The sequence below is a fragment of the Histoplasma capsulatum genome (genome assembly GCF_000150115.1).
Source record: "Histoplasma capsulatum G186AR genomic scaffold supercont2.2, whole genome shotgun sequence".
NCBI lineage: Eukaryota > Fungi > Ascomycota > Eurotiomycetes > Onygenales > Ajellomycetaceae > Histoplasma > Histoplasma capsulatum.
In genome coordinates, this window is record NW_025544802.1 from 1,503,058 (window position 1) to 1,526,353 (window position 23,296).

The following is a 23,296-nucleotide window of genomic DNA, read 5'->3' on the forward strand; positions in this document are numbered from 1 at the left end:
GCTTAGCCATTCCTTGTTCCATTGCAAATATCCAAACAATGAATTTCTCTTCGTTGATCGAGGGCTGTCACAAAATGATTGAATCTCAGTGTACAGTGAGAAAAGATGATGGAGGTCAAAGGGGTAAAATACATAACAATCACTGTCTGTTTGTGCTTTAAGAGTTATTTTTTATCGTCTCTCCCTTGAAGCGTCCTTGTTCCGTAAGACATTTGAGATATACCCCCTCGAAGCTCTACATAAACGGATTATTATTTATTTCTCTTCACATGGATCCGTGAATATTTGAAGTTTCTCCTGTGTAAGGCTTCAGCAGACCAACGCCACACTAAACCCTGTTAGGTTAAATTGGCAGCTGCCTGGGGAGCCAACATCATCGCGTGCCATGTTGGGTAATCGCGTTCCTTGAATTCACGAGCAACACCAAATTCTTCCACTTTTCACTTCACTGTCCTTGCTGTTCCTTGACAACACAACAGCAAGCCATACATTAATCTCATAATGAATTCGTCCCATCTTCCGCCAGTTCACGCCCGATACTTGCTTTCGGACAAAGCCAACCAAGGACTATAGTTCAATCTGACCCATCCCCTTGCTTTCTTCGACCGGAAATACCAAGGCAACGTTTCTTCATTGTTTGCCTTCTTTCATATTGTAGATTTCTTTCAGAGAACTTGACTGTTTATGGGCCTTGCGATTGAATCCATAAAAGAAGATGGGTTACCTCTCGGCTTTCCGCCAATCTCTCTCTTCGTTTCTAACCCCCAAGAAATCCCCTCTCGAACGGCCACAGCCACGACCTCTTTCTCCCACGACCAGCGCAACCGAGACGTATGCGCAATCATTTACAAGAGCCTTACGACGTCGTTCAATGAGTCCCACATCCAAGACGCAAGATTGGTTGTCAAGCACCACGTCCAGCCAATTTGGAGGAGGAAGCGGAGACGGAATTGAGTTTGTAAACCCGCAAGGGAAAACGGGATACCGTGCTTCCAAGATGAGTGAAATCATGGAGACACCCAAAGACGCTTACAGGAACTTTATGCAACTTCCAACTCCAGCTAAGTCGGGCCTGAAGAGGAAATTGGGTTTTGATCGTCGTTGCCCTCAATCGGGAACTCAAATCAGCGACAGCGAGTATGATCTCGAGGGCGATACGATTGCGGTGGATGAGGTTACTCCAGCCAAACGACGACGGGTCGGTGAGGGCTTGGTGTATGTGGGCGATCGAGAGACGACAGCATCACAGCTGCATGAGGAGCGGGATTTGCTTGAGGGTGATACTCTTGGCGTTGACGATACTGAGTCAATGGCATGCTCTGGAGTTGAAAGTGGCGCTGAAGGTTCGGATATAGTCAATGGCGAGCCCAATGTCTGTGACGATGCAGACGTGGATTCCCAGATTACCACCGATGATTTGGGAGCCGATGGCGATGATGAAGTTCTCCAAGTGCACCCGCGTCCGGATAAGGTAAACCGCGGCTCGAAGACCTCTTGTGACACAGACGGTACTTACCGCCCTTCGCCACACGCTGTGGACAAGAATCTTACCAAGAGCATCGTCCATCAGACCGTGGAAAACGAGCTAAGCGAAGAGGAGGTCGTGGGGAAGCAGCACAATGTGAGAAAAAATGAAAGGAAAGAAGTGGCATTTGATTTCTCTCTGGAGAGAGCGGAACGCTGGGTTGCTGCTATTAAATTACCGAAGGGCCACTGGGCCGAAGCGGAGGAGGATCTCTTCTATCGCCTTGCAATGAGAGGATTCGAGCCTCTCGTGCCTAGCAATTGGCAACTAGATTTCAGCACCCTTCCTGAATCGTTGTTTGGACTCCCTGGAGATATTACCCCTCCGTACATAAATGCGACTGGTGGCTCAGACTTCCGTGGTAAGACTACATATATACAAAATCTTTCTCGCACACAGCTATTCTCTTATCACTATTTTCAAACTAACTGTATGCCAGCTATCAATGCTCTCACCGATCTCTTTGAGCTTGGCGGTCAAGTTAGGGACCGCCAATCAATCCACCTTCGCCCCGAGCCAGTTATCCGTCGCGCCATTACGAGATATATTAAATGGGCATTATATGATTCTAACCTCCTCAATCGTCCAAATGCAATTCCCGTTCACGCTATATATTCTCTTAAACCATCCGAATCCACTCGCGATGCCCTCCAAACCCTCAATCACCGTCTAGTCATGTTAGCCAATCGTTACCGCGTGGCTTGGAAAGTAGCTCCTAGCGTCGAAACCAGTTTCGATGAAAAGAAGAACAACAACAAGAACGATGAAAATGACCGATGCGACAGCGCTGACCGATATTATTCCAGTCGCTCATTTCCCGTTATTACAGGGTTTCTGGTCTGCGGGCCAATCGTTGCCCTTCTCACCCTAAACTCAGACCCCAAGGTGCACCCTATCCTGGACTCAAGGTTCTCTGCAAAATTCATCTCGCAATTTGATTTTGGCGAGATTGCCCAGGATGTGTGGAATTCGTTCGCTGTTGCCATTGCTGTTGTACGGATGCGGAAGACAATGGCTCAACTAGAAGCGGAAGGACAGGGGGACGTGATGTGGATGGATTGCAATGAGGCCGATTCGGTGGACCCGGACCTCTAGGTATTACGTTGGCCTAATATCGAAAGATGTAGTTATCTTTCCCCAGGAATAGTTCGTTGGTGTTATTCAATTGAGCAGCTATGTCATGGGATGGGCCACTCGATGGTGGTGGTATACACTGTTGCTGGACTGGATGATAAAGCTCAAATCTCCGTTTGCTTGAGCTCGAATGTCGTTAAGCTTATTCGTTTTCTTTTTCTTTTCATGCTTTGTATGTCTTATGATTGGTATGTGCTTATGACGAAAGACATGAATACGGACCGGATGATATGGAATTATGAAGCACTTTGGTTTATACCCCTCAATTTTGTTTTTCCGCGTTTTTACTTTGTAGGCCATGAGATTGCAGAATGTATTGTCTTCAAATCCACTTCACTATGAATCGTGAGCACCGAATAGAATCCAGTTCTATGTCTGTAGCAAGAGATTGTGCATCATCCTTAGGATCATCCCCCAGTTGCGATATAAGTCACGTGTCGTCCATCCCCACAGCCCTGGACGCCTCCTCCAAGAAGCAAACCACGAATCTGCTGTTGGAGTAAAAGCCAAAGAGAAAGACAGTTGAAAAGTGAACTCAAAATATGGATGCTCCTCAGGACAGAGACATTAAACTTCAGCGTGCTTCTAATGATTTGATACGAGAAGCAAGATCAAAACTCGTCCTGCTCCTCTGGAAATCGCGTCCTGGCGGCGGCCGTGAGGTCCATCGGCTAGCACAAGTTCGCAAGGCTTTAAAACTGATAACTCTCGTAAGTTTATAATTCTGTCTCATGAAGGGAAATACTAGTGTTTATATATATATATATATATGACTATAATCTATGGACTATTCTAACATTTCCCATTGGGGCGTGTTCTTCTTCTCCCTTTGGTGGACAATCTTAGTTGGAACCATTTCAAGAATGGCCACAGCTTTTAGATCCATATCTGCAAGATATACTATCAAACCTAGTGGATGCATTCTTAGCATATCTGGAAGTGCATAGAGCTCAATATGTGCTCGCGTCATCGAACGTTTCGATGCAGAGCAGAGCCACAATGGGCCCTCTGATTCCTTTGCCCAGGGCAATCTGCATGATTCTATACACGCTCTGCAAAATCCGTGGCGTCAAAGTCATTAGCTGGTTTTTCAACAATGAGCCAAAATATCTGGAAGTCATGTTGCGCGTCTTCATTGAATGGGACAGTGATGCCGCCACCCCCGAGGCAGACACCAGTGAAACAGCCAGCACGAACGCTCAGCCCAAGTCTCTAATTTGGCAAGAGAGATACGTAATGCTTCTTTGGCTATCTCATCTACTTCTTGCGCCGTTCGACCTCGCGTCTATCTCGTCAGAGACATTGCCGGTGCCGTATGATAATCTTTCGGTTGTCCCTGATCTATCCCCGGATATCCCCCGTGTGTCTTGTTCGATTCTTTCGATATGTCTTAAGTATGTTGTGCTTCCTGGGAAGGAACGGGAGGCTGCTACCCTGTTGTTGTCTAGACTTTCCCTGCGGGTGGATATGCAACGATTGGGCCTTTTAGACTCTCTCATGCGGTGGGCGCTGGATATTCTACATCCGAAAACTGAAGGTATAGTTCCGCCGCCGGTATACACCTGTATTGGAGTGCTTTCTTTTATCTCTAGGCTTGGGGCATCTGGGCAAGTTGGCGATTTGGCCTCATTTATTGTGCCGATATTTAACGGAATTCTGCCCTTATCTGAAGGAGAATCACCCCTTGCTCAGACGATTAGGTCGTCTGCATCTGCCAGGAAGTCGATGGTAAAGATTCTCCGGACTATCACGACTCTCGTGATATCGTTGGAAGAGAGCCCTGGACATCATCAAATTCCTGAGGAGACTGTGTCGATGATCCTGGAGAACGCAATTGATTACTTCCTTGTCTCGCTCGGTGATAGAGATACCCCAGTACGATTGGCAGCGAGCAAGGCACTTAGCATGATTACTCTCAAGCTGGCTCCAGATATGGCTTCCGATATCGTAGAGGCAGTTATTAGTTCACTGGATGAGAATATCCTTTATGAGAGGCAGGATGGCACGTTAATCACGCCATCTGAAGCCCAGAATGTCGACGTTAAGTTACGGAAGCGCAACATAAGCGCCGTATGCCCTCAAAAGTGGCAGGGTCTGATCCTCACTCTTGCGCATTTACTATACCGCCGCTCGCCACCAACCGCCCTGCTTCCCCAAGTGCTTCAGTCACTAGTATCTGGACTAGATTTTGAGCAACGGTCATCGACGGGTAGTTCAGTCGGAACCAATGTTAGAGATGCTGCATGCTTTGGAATATGGGCTTTAGCTCGGAAGTACACGACTAGCGAACTACAGGACCTCGACGCCCAGGAATTGAAGGTGACAACAAACCAGGAAGATGGGAGTACGTTGCAAGCTCTTGTGATAGAACTTGTCTGTGCTGCATGTTTAGATCCCTCGGGAAATGTTCGACGCGGCGCTTCTGCTGCATTGCAGGAGCTTGTTGGTCGCCATCCAGATACAATTTTCGAAGGCATTCCTTTGATTCAGGTTGTTGATTATCATGCCGTTGCTCGCAGGTCGAGGGCGATGATCGATGTTGCAACAGGGGCTTCGGATATAGGAACTTTGTACTGGAAACCCCTCGTGAATGGCTTCTTACAGTGGAGGGGCATTGGCTCTCCTGACGCAGAGTCGCGACGAACTGCTGCTCGTGTCCTCGGCGATTTAAGCCTTCAGGAATCATACAAGTCCTTGAGCATAATGCTTGAGCGACTTGTACAACAGCTTTCTACGACACCACTACAAGCTGTTGAGGCAAGACATGGCCTATTTTTATCTATTGCTGCTACTATTGATGCTTTCATCAGGCATAGAAACCAGGGAGGTGGCAAATCCTGTTCGCCCGAGTATACCAAAAAGGTCGTGGCTCAAATTACTGATCTTTGGGGGACTATTTTTGACTCTGCTATCGCCCCAACAGCGGACGTCCTGACGGATCATACTCTACGCCCTGACCTCACTGCTGAGGCTTGCGCATATCTTATCTCTTCTCTTTCTCGCTCCTGCGGGCCCGAGGAGCAACAAAATGATGTCCACCCTACTCTCCCCCACCCATCTCCTCGATTGCTTGATAAAGTTATTGAGGTCTTGCTGTTATGTATGTTTCGACCAGATGATATTCCGATTGAGGCCTCATCGCAAGCAGCTTCGTACTTATTCGCACTACTTCCTAACTCTCAAAAGTTGGAGGTTGTGCAAAAATGGTTCAACAATATTCAGGATAACTGGCGGTTGGAGACTGGGCGCGGGCAAATTGCAGCATTGGGTGCGGTTTTCAAACGGATGCCGACAGCTGGTGAAGGGAGGCAGTTTATTATAGATAAGCTCATCGATTGTACCGGGGTGGAAGAGAAAATCGCTAAACGGTCGTCAGCTGTGAAGTGTCTTGCTTCTGGTGTGTTGCCGGATATAGGTATGATAACAATATTCCTTCATATATATATATATATATATATATATATATATTATGAGCTTTTGGCTGATATGCTAGGATGCGATAGATGATGTAGAATCCCTTGCTGGGCACTTCAAGACCTTTCTTAATGACTACACAACGGACCGAAGAGGTGATGTTGGTTCGTTCATCAGGCTTGAGGCGATCGAGGCAGTTAATGTCATCCTTGAATCGAAAGTGCCACCTGGCTCAGCACCTGTCTACCTGAAGGACTTGATGAGCTGTGTTGTACGCCTCACCGCAGAAAAACTTGACAAAGTCCGCTTTCACGCGTGGAAATGTTTTAAGACATTTTGGGAGACATCCACGGACTTGCCTCCTCTAACAAAGTAAGGCCCCAGGGATCTCTCCAAAGAAAAGAAAAGAAAAGAACAAAAATTTTTCTTTTTCAAAAAGCACATGGTCCTAACAGAAATTTCCTTAGGAAATTTGAGCATTTTAGCCAAGTCTCTACGGCAGACTATTTCTTACAACTTTGCGACTTACTACAGGTTGACTGGCTTCGTCACTCGCTCTCTAAAGGCATGGTAACGTCCGCTACCACCGGTACCGAAGTAGTAGTCCGATCCGCCCGCTTCGCGCTTTTGCAATACATAAATAGCCAGAACGATGAGCAAAAAAACAATATATGTGCTAAACTTATCGAAGACTGGCTCTCGATACTGGAAAGCGATAATGATGACGATCGTTATGCTATCCCAGCTGTAGAAATGATTGTGTTCTTACTTGACAACTACTTCTTGCATAATTCCCCTGATCCGAATATCAAGTGAGTATTTCACCATATATTCAGTAGCAATGCTGATCTTGCTAATGGTTGTCTTTTTCCCTTCTTACCCCTTATCCTGACAGCTACCAAAATCTCTTCGTTGCTGTTCAAAAGTTCCATTATAAATCAGCCAATATGGCCCGGATTGAAGCTGCGATAAAAGTATATGCACTCCTTTGGAGGCTGAATGTTGTTAGAGGAGACGCCATGAAAAAGCTGACGGGAATGCTGTTGCATCCATATCCTAAGGTACATTCCCCCGGCTCCTGTCATGGGGCCCTGTTCCCACTGCGTTGCTTTTCTTATTTTTAACCACGAATAGATCCGAACCATTGCCGCGGACTGTTTATATATGGAGAGCCATATTGAGGAAATGAAAGGCGAAGACTGGTCAAGTCCCCCAAAGCAATTGAAAGCGAAGGTTGATAATTTGCGACTAGTTCTTTCTCGTCATCCACATGATATCTCTCAATAGCTGTCCATATTTGCAATTAACTCGGGCAATGGATATGTCTATTAATTAATAATTAACCATGGGATGATTTTACTGGTAGTTTGTTTGGGTGTGAGGATGGGAGAGATATATATTTATGTCAACTGATAACATTCACCAAACAATGAACAATGGGGAATTATCGTACCCGCAAATAGCATGAATTGAGAAACACCGACCAAAATGTTATGAATCTTTTATATCGTCGCTTCGCCATATGAATCGAAAAAAAAAAAATTTGAAAAAAGGAGGAAAATGAAACAGAAAAATATTAGAGATGGTTAGGTAATGCATCATCCGTGAATCGAACACGGGCCTCATCGAATCACACGAATCCGGAACAGGGGTTCCAGAGTTGAATGGCAACGATGAATTCTACCACTAGACCAATGATGCTGCTCTTATGCTATGTTCGGTGCAACTTTAATCTACTTAAAATTATACATCACGGGCCGACTATTCGGCCGAAGCCCTTGTAATCCAATGCGAACAACTTATCGCGTGGCTGCGATTCTCCCAGTTTGACAAGATCCAATCGACAGCTTCAGGAGCGCTAATTTTCATTCATCATGGCAGCCGTAGCTGCCACGGCGTCTGGCGTAGCCCCCAACTCGACGTGCGTGTTCGGCCACCCTAGTCCTTGATTTATGCAAGTTTTACTGACCTTGACCTCGTTCTGCTATTCTCTCTAGCATCTATGTACGTCAGAAGAAAGAGCGAAATATTTCCCAGACGCAACATAAATAAATGTTAGGAGGCTAACCAAAGGGGAAATCGCGATTCCCATGCGTGCAGGTCCGTAATCTTGAAGAAAGAATCAAAATCGAGTCCCTCAAAGAGGCGTTAACCGAAATCTTCTCCGAATACGGCAACATCATCGATATTGTCGCGAAGACAAACCTCAAAGCAAAAGGTCAGGCCTTTGTCGTCTTTGATAATGTAGACTCCGCCACGCGTGCGATTGAGGAGATCAACGGGTTTGAGCTCTTTGAGAAACCCATGGTGTTGGACTATGCGAAGACCCGAAGCGATGCGACAGTGCTGAAGGAACAAGGGGAGGCGGAGTTGGAGGCCCATAAACGGAAGCGGTTAGCAGAGAAGGGTCAGTTTTTTGTTTTTGTCTTGTATACATGGGGCTCGTGACTGATTTTTGCATTTTTTCCCACTTGTTCAAACAACCAGAGAGAAAACAAGCACAGGAAGCGCTCGAGGCGCAGAAGAAGCTGAAGCGTGGAGCTGCGGCGCCAGGAGGCGCGGAAACCCGCCCATCAAAGGTCACCAGAGGTACCGGCTTGAAGCCTTCCAACGCCGCTGCTGCTCCTGTTATACCAGACGAATACCTACCTCCTAATAAGATTCTGTTCTTGCGGGAGATTCCTGACTCGTTAGATCAGGATGGCCTTACTGCAGTCTTCGGTAGATTCGAGGGCTTCAAGGAAGTGCGTATGGTACCAGGCCGGAAAGGAATTGCGTTCGTGGAATATGAAGCAGAGACTGGTGCTATCAGCGCCAAGGAGGCTACATCTGGTATGCCGTTGGGAGAGAATGGGAAACCTATTCGGGTGACGTACCAGAGGCAGTAAGGGATTTTATTCACTTTATTTGTCCTATGTTTACCCTATACTTTCTGCTTTCGATGGGAATCTGCAATGCGATTTTGTGAGGTGGCTGTGTTATGTTCTTTTGGCGTTTGGTTTTTATGAATGGGAGAATGCGCTCCTGAGTTTTCTTGTTTCTTATATTTTATCTCAAAATATATTATGAATGACAAGTTTATGATTGTATAAAAGAAAAGAAAATTACTACATATATCGTGCTACAAGCAATACGCATAGAAATTATACAATGGTCCAAAGGCGTTGCAATCAAAAAATAATATCCTGATCCTCGTGTTCTCCAAGCAAATCGGCAGGTGCAGTGGTATCCGTTGGCTGTGAATTTGCTATTTCAGCTTTTTCTGCTGCTTCTCGTTTGGCTTTCATTTCAGCATCAGCGGCTGCCGTGTCTCTCTGTTTTTTGTTCGATACCTAACAAGTTGATGGCGGGTTAGTTCACTCCAGTCTGGCACATGTTCGGGTCAATTGTAGTTACCTTCTTTAGTCGGTAAAACTCTTCTCGGTCGAGTTCGTCTAACTCTGAGTTGATGTCTAGTGAAATGTAAGTAATCTGCAATGACATTTACTTTCACTTTGAGCCACTTACATTTGATAGTATTTTCAGTTCTGGGGATAATAACATGTTCACTAAATGTATCCAGCTAGATATTAATCCTCGGTTCAAACCAATATAAACCATATCCGAAAAGGAATATTAGAGTACCCCAATTGTACAGGGTAACTTAGGGTGACGTCTGACTGTCAGTTAACCGAAGGAGGGAAGGGTGCTTCATACATGGCATTGACTGATATGAGTTGTAGTTAGCAACTTAACCGAGTCAACAACGCAGCCAGGGCAACATACCTCGTCTATTCACCACTTTGATGACCTCATCTAGTATCACAAATGCCGTCTAATAAATATCGTACAACACCCGTCAGTTGTTTGCCATGGTCGAGAAGATGATTGTTGGGGGGTTGGTCACGAGGCTGTACCTGTAAGCTAGCTAGTTCGACGAGCGTTTCAACGGCTCTTGAGTATGTCTCTCGACAACGCTGGACTTGTTGCCCTCCTTTTCCCAGGCCTGTCAGACCAAAATCATTGCTGCCCTCGGCCGTTATGCTCTCAAACTGAGGCAGCATTACGCCAGAGACATTTTCTTGTTTCGTCTGTACACGGAACCGTGCCTGTTTCGCAGATTCCTGGACCTGGAAACCGATATCTCCTCCAACAGCATATGTAACTTCTGCGAGGGAAAAAGCCGCTATCTGCATAACGCGACCCATTTTCCGTTTTGCCTCATCGATCCGTTTGGTGATTTCTATTAATATATGACATTAGACTAGGTAGGAAGATGCGGGCTTCAAACGTTTCATACCTCGAAACCGCCTATTCGTGGGTGAAAATAAAAATTAGTACACAACATAATATTAGATATCATTTGCTATGGAACGCACTTAGTCAAAGCTTCACTTTTCCTTTTCAGAAGACTGTGCCCTGTCTCCGCACCCTTCAGCTTCCCCTTCATTAATCCCAGCGATTGCCGGGTTGGAAAGACAGCTTCCCGGTCCTGAAACGATTAAAGAACAAATTAATGATGAGCATATACACAAGAGCAAGGCGTGGAATAAAACATACCCCTGTTCCAGACATTGTGAAGAGAGTTGATAGGATGCGGCCCGCAAATGAGGCCGCACAACTTGCATTTAGCTGTTTCGACTGAGTAGTTGTCCTTGCTGCGTCCAAATGCAGTTCGTCATTCCAAGTTGGCGCCCAGGACGCTTGGGCCATCTGGCTAGGTCGCTCTAATAAAAGACAGAAAGCCTTGGCATCCCTAGCCCAGTCAGGTGACCCGACACGACCTAGCTAGGAAACATTGTCGGCGACAGACGACATCTCTTCAACCCACGCGCCAGCAATGACTCTGTGTTCTCCTGGCAGTCCGTCTCTTCGTATATCAACGCAGCGCGCGCCCGCGTAGGGTCACGCTCTTGTGGGTGGTGAGATGCCCGGGACACTTTTGGACGGAGGTCCCCAGGAAGGGCGCCAGGCAAAGATGGACAAGAACACGCCAGCCCAGCCCGATCTCTACTTGATTGTAAGCCGCTGCCCTATTTTTCTCGGTCCATGGATCTGATTTTTTTTTTTTTTTTTTTTCAAAATTTGCTAATCCTTTTGAAGGGGAATGATGATACTGTCTATGAACAAGACATTCTGCGCGACCCGCACAGCATTACGCCCTGGCTGTCTTACATTGAATTCAAGCACCAGCAAGGCAATTCCTATGAACAAGCCTTTGTACGTGCACATTTTATTTCTCCACCTCCTCTTAGAGACACAGGCGGCTAATAACGTTGATAAAGGTCATGGAACGGGCTTGCAGGCAACTGCCCAGGTCATATAAATTGTGGAAAATGGTAAGCGCAGATTACACTCCCTCAATGTCGGATACCAGCTCACTTTGTGCTCCTGTTTTTTTTCTTAGTATCTTGAATTCCGTATGAAGCACCTCAGAGGGCGGAATCCGGCGGTTCATCGTGCGGAATATCTCAAAGTCAATGGCCTATTTGAACGCGCTGTCATCCTGCTCAACAAGATGCCGCGAATATGGGAGATGTTTCTCACATTTCTACTTCAGCAGCCAATGATCACACACACCCGCCGGACTTTCGATAGGGCACTACGCGCGCTACCAGTTACTCAGCATAATCGGATTTGGAAGCTTTACAAGGCCTTCGCTTACTCAGCGTCTGGAGACACTGCGATAAAAATATGGCGTAGGTACATGCAAGTCCATCCCGAGAACGCCGAAGAATATATCGATATCTTGGTTGAGATGGGTAAATACACTGAAGCCGTGAAGAAGTACATGGAAATTCTAGATAATCCTAGATTTCAGTCGAAGAACGGGAAAAGCCAATTTCAATTGTGGACTGATATGGTTGAGCTACTTGTCAACAAAGCAAAGGATATCGAAGTCGGCCCTGAGATTGGTATTGATGTCGATTTGATCATTCGCAGTGGAATCGATAGATTCGCTGACCAGAGGGGAAAGCTATGGGCTGGCTTGGCTACCTATTGGATTACCCGCGGAAATTTCGAAAAGGCGAGAGATATTTTTGAGGAAGGCATCACAACCGTCATGACTGTTCGGGATTTTACTATGGTATTCGATGCCTATGTGGAATTTGAAGAATCTATCATAGGACACCTGATGGAGGAGGCAGCTTTACGATCTGACCAGGGAAAAGTTGATGAGGCCGCCGATTTCGATCTAGACCTTCGAATGCTGAGATTTGAACAACTCATGGATCGCCGACCTTTCCTCGTCAACGATGTGCTTCTCAGACAGAACCCCAACAATGTGATCGAATGGAGTAAACGTGTAGCGCTGTGGGGTGATAATAAAGCCGAAATTGTTCAAACATACACGAAGGCCATTGCAACTATCCATCCTAAGAAAGCCCATGGCAAGTTCCACGAGCTTTGGGTTAACTATGCGAAATTTTATGAACAGGGTGGAGATCTTGATACAGCTAGGGTAATTATGGACAAGGCCGTCAAGGTGCCTTTCAAGACGGTGGCCGAACTGGCTGAGACATGGTGCGAGTGGGCTGAGATGGAATTGCGCAGCGAAAACTTTGACAGAGCCGTGGACATCATGGCAAAAGCGACACAGGCTCCAAAGCGATCTACGGTAGACTACTTTGATGAAACTCTCTCACCCCAACAACGGATCCACAAGAGCTGGAAGCTGTGGAGTTTTTATGTTGACCTCGTCGAAAGCGTTGGGACTCTCGAAGAAACGAAGAAAGTGTATGAACGCATTTTCGAACTGCGAATTGCAACACCACAAACGGTCGTTAATTATGCGAACCTCTTGGAAGAAAATAATTACTTCGAGGAGTCTTTTAAAATTTACGAGCGGGGCCTTGACCTCTTCAGCTACCCCGTTGCCTTCGAATTGTGGAATCTATATTTAACCAAGGCTGTGGATCGCAAAACCTCAATCGAACGATTACGAGACTTGTTCGAACAAGCCGTTGACGGATGCCCACCCCAGTTTGCGAAGCCTCTCTACTTGATGTATGGCAATCTAGAAGAAGAAAGAGGGCTTGCTCGACACGCCATGAGAATATACGAACGCGCAACTCGTGCGGTCGCTGACTCCGACAGATTTGAAATGTTCAACTTCTACATCACGAAATCGGCCTCCAACTTCGGGTTGACATCAACGCGCCCTATCTACGAGCGCGCCATCACAGCGTTGCCGGACAACGAGGCAAAGGAAATGTGCCTCAAATTTGCTGAGATGGAGCGTCGTCTGGGTGAGATTGATAGAGCTCGTGCTATTTACGGCCATGCATCTCAGTTCTGTGATCCGCGTACCAATGCCGGGTTCTGGCAAAAATGGGAGGCGTTCGAAGTTCAGCATGGCAACGAAGATACATTTAAGGAAATGCTGCGCATCAAACGAAGTGTCCAGGCCCAGTACAAGTATGTTTTTACCTTCAATCCCGCTACCCTTTTTGACTGCTCCACGTTTGTTTTACACGTTAAACTAATACTAAACCTTGTAGTACCGACGTCAACTTCATTGCTTCACAAGCCATTGCTCGTAGCAAGCAACTTGTCAAAGACGCTGCGGGGGCTGAAGAGGAGGGGCAAGACCGTGCTGATGCGATGGCAGCGTTGGAAAGACAAGCTCGAGCACCCATGGGTTTTGTTCCCGCAAGCACCGGACCGGAAGGTGGAAACAGGCCATTGCCTACTAATGGTAACAAACAACAAGAACAGCAGCTGCAAGTTCCTGCAAACCCTGATGCAATTGATCTCGATGAAGACATGAATGGAGAAGGTTAAGAAAGTGCCATAAGAAACCTAACACAGAGATACCCCTTTATTGTCTCATTTACCCACCACATTTCAGCTTTACCTGTTATCTCTTTGCGCGGACTCAGCTCTGCATTCGCGCAATAAATACACTATATGTTAGCCACTTCCCTCTTTCATGCTGATTTTCCTTTGTGTCACTATGTGCATCCGGGAACGGCTTTGTAAGTTGCAACTCCGACCATTATCTCGATCTGTTTTCTTTTTAAAATGTTCTCTTTCCATCCCCACGGTCCTTGACAGATTTGCTTTCCCTTTGTATTATTTCTTACTTCATTGCTCACTTCCGCATTCCGACCCAGCCACATTGTCTACAATTTAGCCTAGGTCAATGCCTTGGCGTTCCCCCTTTTCAATTTGGGATCAGCCAGCTGCAAAATGACATTGGCAGGGAAATAGAGAGACGGGGAAAAAGTTTTTATTTCTTCCCACTGGAGTTTGTCGGTGTTCGTGGGGTGAATAGACTTAGGGTGAGCGACTTGCCATTTCTTCTTGATTGAACATATTTTTGAATCTTCTCTTCCATCCTTGCCTCTCCCCTTCCTTTATGTAAAATCAATTTGCATGATCATATTTCAGAAAGCAAATATGTATTAGAGCAATATGAGCAGTTGAATTTTCCATCTCTGTGCGTTTTTATCAATTCCTACATCGTATCTGCTATCTGAACGCCTTCTTTCTGGAAGCAACTTGTGCAAGCACTTCTTCTACGTTTGATAAGGTCCATGTCCACAGATTTATAGAAGGTATAGCCTGATTAATATTTCAGAGAGCGATTGGTTGGCCCATCGTTCCTCTACGGGGCACTCTGGAAAACGTCCTGGCTTCTTGTGAGTAGAGTGGCTCTGAGTCTGCGAGTGTTTTTTCAGGCTTGCTTGGCGACATTAATTGAACAAGGCGGGATAGGGGTTCTTGTATTCCCAATGCTTACCAACCAGCACATGAAACTTAAGGGCTCAACAGCTGCGGGGTGGAAAAAAAGGAAGTAGTAAACCATGGATAGAGGTAGTTCTCGTCCAGGGTCTCGTTTCTCACCCTCTACTTCTAACGGAGAGGGGGTTATTTGGGACAGTTGAAGTTAAAGAAAATCCCATTATGCCTTCGAAAAAAGTGACCATACGTGGCTGAACGTTATTCGGATATTTCTTCGGAAAAATTTCTTATGAGAGAAGGTTTTTGAAAGTAGCTGAAATGTCTTCCGAGTAAACGGTCCTATTTTAACATTTCGTTGAAGGGGAGAGCAGTCACCGCTTAGTCCTTAGAAAGTGATGAAGCTGAGATCTGGCTGGAGACAATATCTGGTTCAAATAGAACCCCATTTGTGCAAATTAAAAGGCGAAAATAATAGGTGTACGAAAAATAAAGTAAAATAAAATAAAATATGGCAATGAGGAATGAAAACTGTACGCTTAAACAATTCCGCAAGGGTTGAATCAGACTTCAAGAGAGCAAGAAGTGAGAGGCGGGAAGAATCGCCCCAGCTCTGTCCATCCATGAGTTATCGGCTTCACGTCAGGCTTATGTGAGTCCTAGTTTGAACCTGCACGGGATGCAGGTGTATAGTTCTCCGTTCGAATGTTGGAAGAGACAACCGTGAAGTTCGAAATAAAGTGACGTCACGAGGCAAAATCGGATTACAGCCAGCCCTACAAAAACAAAACATAACATAACCATCGTCAACGCGCCTATTTGTATACTCCAGGGAAATATAGGAGTCGTCGAAGGCAATGGTGTAGGCTTCAACTAACCTTCTCCTTTAGTTTCGCATGGTAAGCAACATCGCGGTCCTTCCGTGTTATATGACTATCCCTCGAACTCGATGTCGAAAATATGCTCCCTTCCCTTAGTTGGAACCTTGACGGCGGGACCTTGGCTGCGTCTGTTTTCAGGAGTAATAAATAAAGATCAAATCAGCTTGGTAACTTATACAACCTGTAATTCGTTTGTCCAGGCAGTCTTTTAATTTCCAGAAATGGGTCTCGAGAGTAATGACTGCCTGTGTCAAGCAGACAGGATGATGGCAAAAATTGATAGCATACATAGCCACAAGGCGGGCTACGATCATTGCAAACAAAAAGAGCTACCACGTACCCCATTCCTTGCTCATCCGCCTATCAACTTGAGATGGAGAAGTGCCAGTATCTGGCTCGGTAGATACAGATCTGTCAAATGGATCATTGTCATGCGTCCGGTGGTTGGCGAACGGGTCGCTTATCCTTTGCGCGGGCTCGCTTTTGGTAGATTGTAATACTCCCTTCCTGGTGGTGTCGACATTTTCTGGAAGTTTACTTGTTTGTTAGCTTATCTGCGTTTTGAGAGTTGATGCCTCTTGTATTGAGAAAGGGGAGAACCATACCAGCGGCCCTCGATGAGAACTCGGAAGTCGTGCGAGGGTCAATACTAGCCATCAAGTCTCGAGATGTGCGCTGGGCGATGTCTTTTGATCGTTGAATAATATCAGATATATGCGAGGAAATGAATATGGATGTTTTTGGTTATTATGGTTATTTTAAGGTGGATATGGAAAAAGCTATATGCTTCAGTTTATATAAGGGCGTGGGGGCGACTCGGATAGTTTTATACTCATAAATAACCAACTCGGAGGCGAGAAATGATAGCCATCGTTTAGATTGAAACGACTAAACTTTCTAATGACTTCACAGACTTGAAAATTAAATGGACCTGGGGTGAAGAAGATACAAAGATCCCAAACTCAGCTACCGCAATAGGACCAAGAAGCCAAGGTAACCAAGGACCCCGGTTCCATGATACGGAGCTGACCAACAAGAACACGCAGTACACCCACAAAAGACGGCCAGGCGGGTTGGGGAAAGCGGGGATACCTGTGTACAGTGCTATCATGATCATGAGTTTGGAAAGAACCGTGGCTAGGGGCTCTGGACAAGCAAACGCCATTTGCCCCCGAACAGAGCACCTGCTCCAGTACAGGATGTTCACAAAACCCAGCTTCTCCTCCTCGTCAGCTGTGTATATTTAAATCAATGGAGAGAATCGCTTCCTCCGAATCTGGACATTCTTCACACAAAGACACTAATACACGTAATAATAGCCTGCGTTAAACACAACAAGTTGCACCATGCCGAACCAGGACACCGCGCTGGACCAGAGCAAGAACGTGACACATGGTTGATGGCCCTGCTGGAGCCATTCTGCCTGCGGGGTGGGAAAATAAAAGAGAGTGAGAGACGCGCCTGGCCTCGAAAAGGCAAAACAGCCCGCTGGGAACCCTTTTTTGACTGCCGCTGAGCTTTGAGTTTGGAAGCGCTCAGAAAAGCTTATGAGTCATACTGTCGACTAGTACGAGCGGCGAAGAGGCGGGCGGAGAAGAGGCATGTGGAGGTTAATGCGTTGTGATGTCGATTCCAGATTCATCCTGGAGCTTTTATTCCCTGTTATTCAATCTGGGAATTCTCTTCAAACTGTCAAATAACAATTGAGACGAACCACTTAGGATATATGGAAGGGATCGACAGAGGCGTGTTTAAACTGTGAAACTGTCTGGACACGCTGGAAAACGAGTTGAAAGAAGGTTTGGCAGCAATAGGGATTGAAGTGGTTCGTGAGTTAAATATTTGATCTTCAGCTTCATACATGGTTGGGGAGCAGATGCCGTGACTGAGGCAGATTCGGGACTTTGATCAACCGCTACTACGCTGCCACTTCCTGGAACGTTTCCCGATACAATCTGCTAGTAAGTTTGCTTGACATGGGTTCTTGCATCATGTGCAGCTTAGCGGGGCTGTGGCTGAGTTGGCAGCCCTTAACCGTTGGATGACCGACTGAGGGTGGCTTGTTTAGCAACTCGGCGAAAGAAAAGCAAGACATCTACTAGGCAAGAGAAGACCACTGGAGAGTGGCTATCTTCCTTTCTCTATAAAGAACTTAAAATGATGTGAGGTAAGTACAGAGTGTTTGGAGGAATGTCCAGGCTTCGGATAAAATAACAAAAATGACTCGAAGTTGTCTAGATGAGGTAAGACTGCAATGATCGACTCCTTATACAACAGCATGCACAGGTCCCCACTCTCAATCACCCAGGTGGCAAAATATCTAAAAACCCTGGCTTGGCTTAGTCGACAGCGTCCAAAACATCAGTCTTGGCCAATGTCTCATTGGCTGTGGGATGGCTATGGCTCTCTTCATGGTCTGGTTGAGGCGGTAATTCAGGAGGGGTGATCGAAGATGTTGGCTCCTGCTGTGTTGGCGTTTGTGGTGGTTGAGGTTTTTGCACTTCGGCTTTGAAAGGTATCTCAGCGAAGAGGTTAGGAAGAAACCGATCCAGGCGCTTCTGCGTCTCCACCCAAATCTTTTCTTTCGACGGGTCTTCCGTAGGTGGAGCTATATAACCCCCATCCGCCATGATGAGGAGTATGTTTTTCAAGCTTTCAGGTACCGCTTCTTCCTATATCCAAAACAAATCCGTCAGCTTTCAGAAACCCATGAAGCATGGCGAATAGGATCACGGCAACTCCGGACAATAAGAGAACTTACAAGACTATCCCCTTGACCGCTGTTCATCATGCGGTCTAAAATATCCAAAATCTTCAGCCATAGATCCAACATACCATCCCATTCCGAAAGCAGGACAAGATAATGAAGGAAGATTTTGCACACGAGGGTTGCTGCTTGGACTCGGGTTTCGCTCATTCCCACCGGGTCAGATTGGTACACTTCAGGTTTCAGAAGTCGTAGAATGAGAGGAAATAGGACTTCTCCAAAAATCGCGATCCACTCCGTATGATCCGTCGACGCAAGTTCAGGCGACAACAGGGATCGTTGCAGTGCCGAGATTGCTTGATGTCGAATATCGCGGCAAGGATTTAGGCACTGGGTGGTCAGTGCGTTGAATACTGGTGACCAGTATGCAGCCCATGCTGAAGAAAATACGTCAGAACCAACATGCGGAGAAAATATTAAGAAATCCCCCCACGTACCTTCATTTCTTTCAAGGTGAGACTGTTGAATGAGATCTGGTACTCGTTTTGACAAGTGGTATATAAGGCCAATTGCTTGAATTCCGCGTTGCGCCAACGGATTATCCCTACGTCGGGTTAGCGTCAGTATTGAATATGTGGTGCCAAAGTGGGAAAGAAGCAGAGGACTTACTGTGCTTTAGGGGCCTTCACTGGCATGGATCGTTTTCCTGACAAAACCCTCCTTGGGTCAGACACAGCAGCAAGGCTCCCTGCATTTGCAAAATCATTTGCAAGGACTACACAAGATTCGTAGTTGTCGGCTGAAATCACGGGCGGTGTGAAATGCACAATATGTTCAAGAAGATCGAAAACCATAGGAGCGCCCTCCTGATGTCGATGTAACCGCTGCAATATCGACCAGAAATCTGGTGATCTTGTAATTTCGCTCTTGAGAGGAGCGGCACTGGTGATGCAGTAAGATAGCCCTTTGACGATAGTAACGGCTGAATTTTCTAGAATATTTTGATCCAAGGCGGAGATAGCATGGAGGACAACCGGCACTCGCATAAAGGAGTATTCCTGAATGATATTAATTACACGGACATATCTCATATTACTGATTGGGGGAACTCCAACGTACATAAGCATGGCAAAGCAGAGATAGGAGATATGATATTACTCGAGAAACTACAAGAGAATGGAAGCCCTTGAAGTCTCGAACAATATTTTGTAACGCGCCGGTCAGAGTTTCGCCTAACTCACAGATAGTATTTTGGTCTCTGATAGTTAGAATTGTGGCCAACTCAAGGACGTATATCATCCCAGGATCGTAGTTTGGTCGATCAGCGTCTGTTTTACTGCTTGGAGATCGAGATGCATTGGGAGGAGGCCTTTCAGGTTTGACAACAATAACGGCTGGGCTTGTGTCCGGAAGATCCGATAGCAGAGCATTGACTAAAGAAACAACAGACTCCAGAGGCATTAAGCTATAAAGGTTAGAACAGAGCAGTCAAGATTGCGCAGAATTTAACATACCTTATATTTGTAAGAATCTCAGGAATGGAACAAGCGCTGACGCAGTCCACTGTGCACAGGGTATTTTCAAGCTCCTCGTCAGAAGGTTCAGGGGGATCGTCCGCAGCGTAACTTGAGAGATACGATGTGAAGGCTGAAAGTAACCCACTGTCATTACCTCGCCCATCTCGGTCGATGATTTGTGATGGGGGTTGGAGTGGGATTGGAGGGACATCCAGCTTCGGTTTCATACTCTCGAACTGGGGGATGAGCGAGTTTATGAACAAGTTATGCAATATTTTGATAATGTGAGTCCACCCCTTTCGAACGATGGATTCATTCCCCATCAGCACTCTAAACAATACCACAGTGGCCAACTGTGCTCTGAAATCCCTGCCTAGTTTTACTGCAAGCTCACTAACCATAACACTCTTTTTCCCGGCTTGAACTTCGGTGTTGAGAGACGTGTTTGGGGGAGTGTCTGGTGCAAGGGTACTTATGGAACTAAGGCAATATATAATGCGATCCAATGCTTCAGTCTGATTGTATCTGGCTGCGATCTTGGCACATTGGTCAAAACCGATGACGACTCTGGAGAAGACTGCATCATCAGAGGCAGACATAAAAACATATGAGAGTGTTGCCACCACTGGTCGCCAGGTCGCCTGGAACATTTCCGCGTCAAAGACGTTAGAGTCGAAGACAGCCAATTCTCCAGTTTCCATCGTTTTCATGAGAAGTTCTTTCCAGGCATATTCAAATGCGTGTTTATTTTCATGCTCGTCCGGTAATATAATTTCGTTGTGCTGGATTGAAGTGTATATGCTTTGAAGGAAATCAGTGTCGAAATCGTTCCCGCCGTTGACTCCCCGCAGATTCTTTACAAAACCCTCGAACGACATTCGATCCTGCGGCTTGACATTTCGATTATATAAGTTGGTGTTTAACATGATGATGGCATACGTTAGGACGAATAGCGAATCTTTATCCGCCACACCACTTGGTTTTACTTTGGTGATGTATTTGTCCGAGAATACAGTTAGAATCCTGGTAATAAGAGGCGCCTCGCCAGGCAGGCGGAAAGAGCCCAGGAGGTCCCGTAGCGCTTCATCTACCCGTTTGCCATCGAAGTTGAGAAGACCAATGAATTCGTCAAGAAGGGCTTCGTTAGATTTTTTTGAGATAAATTCTCCCAACACCCTTTTGGATATTCGACTTGTGCCTTTGAGGAATTTCGCAACAAGTTGAGGGTTATCTGGATCTTCTATAATTTTATGGGAAGCGAGGTATGCGATTCCAGCCTTGGGATTTTCATTAAATTTCGCAACGCCTTGGATAATGACCTTCTTCCGTTGACGTTGGCTCCTCAGTCGTGCAGGGTCCGGCAGATTGTCGTAATTAGGAGGCTGATCTAGCCTTTCAGCAATAAATTGCACGTACCCTAATAGGGCGTCAAGGCATAATGGCGGCACGTTTGTGGTACTCCAAGTCGCTGAGTCAGGAAACGCATTACGGGACAGGAGCCCAACCATATCTTCACAAAGGTCAGCCCTGTCGACTTCGCTGTCATAATTCACAAATAGTTCTGCCATGAAGTTTGGAATCCGTGTTAATGCCCCTATGCTTTCCACCATCGCTTCTCGTGCTTCAGGCTTCCGAGACCCGCCTTCCATTCCAAGCTTTTGGCGATCTTTCACAGGAACTGGAGTTGAACGACCACTGCTGGTTTGTGATGGTGAGGGCTTCACCAATTTTGGTGCTTGTGGAACACCTGAATAGAGGTTTGGATCGATCCCAGGTTCCCTTGGTATTTCTACTCTTGGATGCAAACACGCGACTAAATACGAAAGGAAAAGTTCTTGCTGTAATTTCAAGACATTACGACAGGTAGAGAGTAGCGTTCCTGCAACTCGAAGAGATCCATTTAACAAAGCCATATTTTCAGACCTCACGAGTTGGAATAGATGACGACACAAGTCATCTTTGGCAAGTTGCGCAAGACTTGGATGACGAGCTATTGAAGGCCCCGCCACCTCAAGAGCAACATCGATTATCCTCAATGACATGACTCGCATAGTGTCTGTGTGTTGGCGATTATGTGGATCCAATAAGTCAATAAGAACCCGGAACAGCTCTCGAATTGAAGGTAATGAATACGGTTTAACTTCGGGGGACATGTTTTCGTGCGGCGCGGGCTGATTGGTAGTGGTGTCACCATTGAAAGTAGCTTCTGAATCATCTTCACCACTGCTACGATCCTTTGTTGGGGTAGAGGTATCCATGCCTAGGCTTGAATGATGCTGTGATGTAACAGTATCGCCATCCACAGAGGGATCCATCTTGAAATTCCCAGCCTCCATTTGCGAGTGCTCTTCTTGTGGCAAATTGGGCACTGGTAAATCTTCGACATCCAATTGGGAAAGGCGTTGAAAAATGACTTGGCACATGTTTATCATAGACATCTCGGCAGAGCGGCGTAGGACTTCTGATAGTCGAACTTGACAGCACATGCTCAGTCCTGTTTCCATCATTTCGCAGACGCTTTCGTCTCCCAGAAGCTCACCCTCAGCCCTAGAGAGCATACCCTCCATGAGCTTGAGAATTCGAAGGAGAACAATTTCATCAGCTGCAGAGTCTGTGGCTTCAAATCGGCAATGCGTGACAGCGGCTGATAAAAGTTGAAGGGCCATGGAGAGGCGTGGAGAATCTCGATTGATGATATTGTAAGAAAAGAACTTCGTTATTGAGATCAATGCAAGTGATGTAATAGGAGCAGATGTCGACGATGAGCGTATAACCTGAAGGAATGGATGTAGAAGAGCTGGGGTATCAAAATCGCGAATATCTTTACAGTCCTTCAAGTCGATACGTAACCGCGTAAAAGCAGACATCAACGGGTTGTCCTGCAAGCTCTTTCCTTTCTTCCCCCTGAGACCCCATCTACTCGCAAGTGCGTGTTCACCTTCAACCCCCGCAGATCCAGATTTTGTCGGGGCGATTGTCGACTGAGATTTCGTCGCAAGGGAGACATTGAGAGGGACAGAAAGCTCGCGCTCGTAAGATCGTGAAGCACCACCTCCGCTCAGGATAGCCGCCACAGACGAATGAGCCCATCTCGAATGCTTTCGCATCGAGGAAGTGACTGTGATACATTCTGTCGTCACCAGCTCGACAGGGTTTACGGCTATCGGTATGGTGTTGCGTCCTTTCATGTTGCCACTCTGGTATAAATCTGGTAAATCGGTTGGAGCATTTTGAGTCACCGAGCCAGACGTGGAAGGGTCTAGTATACCAGGGGAATCATGGCCATTAAGTCTCTCGAGCGCAATGGTCATATTTCATTCTGCACGACTCAACATATATTAGAGCAGTCTCCTGATATTGCTCTGCCTGGGAGGGTGTTAGCTTACCAGACCACTGGACGTTATATGTATGGGCATCCGTTCAATTAATCATTTGGCATATTACCATATGTTCA

The 23,296-nt window shown here is 46.2% G+C and overlaps 7 protein-coding genes and 1 non-coding gene across 8 annotated transcripts; 4 read left to right on the forward strand and 4 right to left on the reverse strand.

The window, feature by feature from the left end:
* Nucleotides 1-470: 470 nt before the first annotated feature.
* On the forward strand, nucleotides 471-2,923 carry HCBG_01730 (uncharacterized protein; the record flags this gene model as incomplete). Its single annotated transcript, XM_045428779.1, has 2 exons — nucleotides 471-1,886; nucleotides 1,965-2,923. The coding sequence occupies 2 exons, from the start codon at nucleotides 716-718 to the stop codon at nucleotides 2,618-2,620; spliced, it is 1,827 nt and encodes a 608-aa protein (XP_045290565.1).
* Nucleotides 2,924-3,201: 278 nt separating this feature from the next.
* On the forward strand, nucleotides 3,202-7,360 carry HCBG_01731 (beta-tubulin cofactor d; the record flags this gene model as incomplete). Its single annotated transcript, XM_045428780.1, has 6 exons — nucleotides 3,202-3,369; nucleotides 3,506-6,074; nucleotides 6,163-6,445; nucleotides 6,541-6,885; nucleotides 6,969-7,134; nucleotides 7,208-7,360. The coding sequence occupies 6 exons, from the start codon at nucleotides 3,202-3,204 to the stop codon at nucleotides 7,358-7,360; spliced, it is 3,684 nt and encodes a 1,227-aa protein (XP_045290566.1).
* A 307-nt stretch (nucleotides 7,361-7,667) lies between these two features.
* HCBG_11008 lies at nucleotides 7,668-7,774 on the reverse strand. The gene has a single exon. It is a non-coding gene; the product is annotated as a tRNA-Gly (tRNA).
* Nucleotides 7,775-7,888: 114 nt separating this feature from the next.
* Nucleotides 7,889-8,961, forward strand: HCBG_01732 (small nuclear ribonucleoprotein U; the record flags this gene model as incomplete). Its single annotated transcript, XM_045428781.1, has 4 exons — nucleotides 7,889-7,994; nucleotides 8,071-8,077; nucleotides 8,174-8,480; nucleotides 8,573-8,961. The coding sequence occupies 4 exons, from the start codon at nucleotides 7,948-7,950 to the stop codon at nucleotides 8,959-8,961; spliced, it is 750 nt and encodes a 249-aa protein (XP_045290567.1).
* A 242-nt stretch (nucleotides 8,962-9,203) lies between these two features.
* HCBG_01733 (vacuolar ATP synthase subunit D) lies at nucleotides 9,204-10,639 on the reverse strand (the record flags this gene model as incomplete). Its single annotated transcript, XM_045428782.1, has 9 exons — nucleotides 9,204-9,405; nucleotides 9,470-9,525; nucleotides 9,581-9,621; nucleotides 9,770-9,779; nucleotides 9,839-9,887; nucleotides 9,970-10,295; nucleotides 10,353-10,363; nucleotides 10,432-10,544; nucleotides 10,613-10,639. The coding sequence occupies 9 exons, from the start codon at nucleotides 10,625-10,627 to the stop codon at nucleotides 9,244-9,246; spliced, it is 783 nt and encodes a 260-aa protein (XP_045290568.1).
* Nucleotides 10,640-10,979: 340 nt separating this feature from the next.
* Nucleotides 10,980-14,534, forward strand: HCBG_01734 (pre-mRNA-splicing factor syf1; the record flags this gene model as incomplete). The annotated part of the gene is made up of 5 exons (XM_045428783.1): nucleotides 10,980-11,072; nucleotides 11,156-11,272; nucleotides 11,338-11,391; nucleotides 11,460-13,471; nucleotides 13,555-14,534. The coding sequence occupies 5 exons, from the start codon at nucleotides 10,980-10,982 to the stop codon at nucleotides 13,835-13,837; spliced, it is 2,559 nt and encodes an 852-aa protein (XP_045290569.1).
* Nucleotides 14,535-15,353: 819 nt separating this feature from the next.
* Nucleotides 15,354-16,309, reverse strand: HCBG_01735 (uncharacterized protein; the record flags this gene model as incomplete). The annotated part of the gene is made up of 4 exons (XM_045428784.1): nucleotides 15,354-15,513; nucleotides 15,616-15,746; nucleotides 15,959-16,144; nucleotides 16,224-16,309. 4 exons carry the CDS (start codon nucleotides 16,273-16,275, stop codon nucleotides 15,502-15,504), a joined length of 381 nt encoding a protein of 126 aa, XP_045290570.1.
* Nucleotides 16,310-17,957: 1,648 nt separating this feature from the next.
* On the reverse strand, nucleotides 17,958-23,153 carry HCBG_01736 (Sec7 domain-containing protein; the record flags this gene model as incomplete). The annotated part of the gene is made up of 6 exons (XM_045428785.1): nucleotides 17,958-18,290; nucleotides 18,380-18,762; nucleotides 18,823-18,929; nucleotides 18,995-19,383; nucleotides 19,445-19,790; nucleotides 19,840-23,153. The coding sequence occupies 6 exons, from the start codon at nucleotides 23,151-23,153 to the stop codon at nucleotides 17,958-17,960; spliced, it is 4,872 nt and encodes a 1,623-aa protein (XP_045290571.1).
* Between the last annotated feature and the right edge of the window lie 143 nt (nucleotides 23,154-23,296).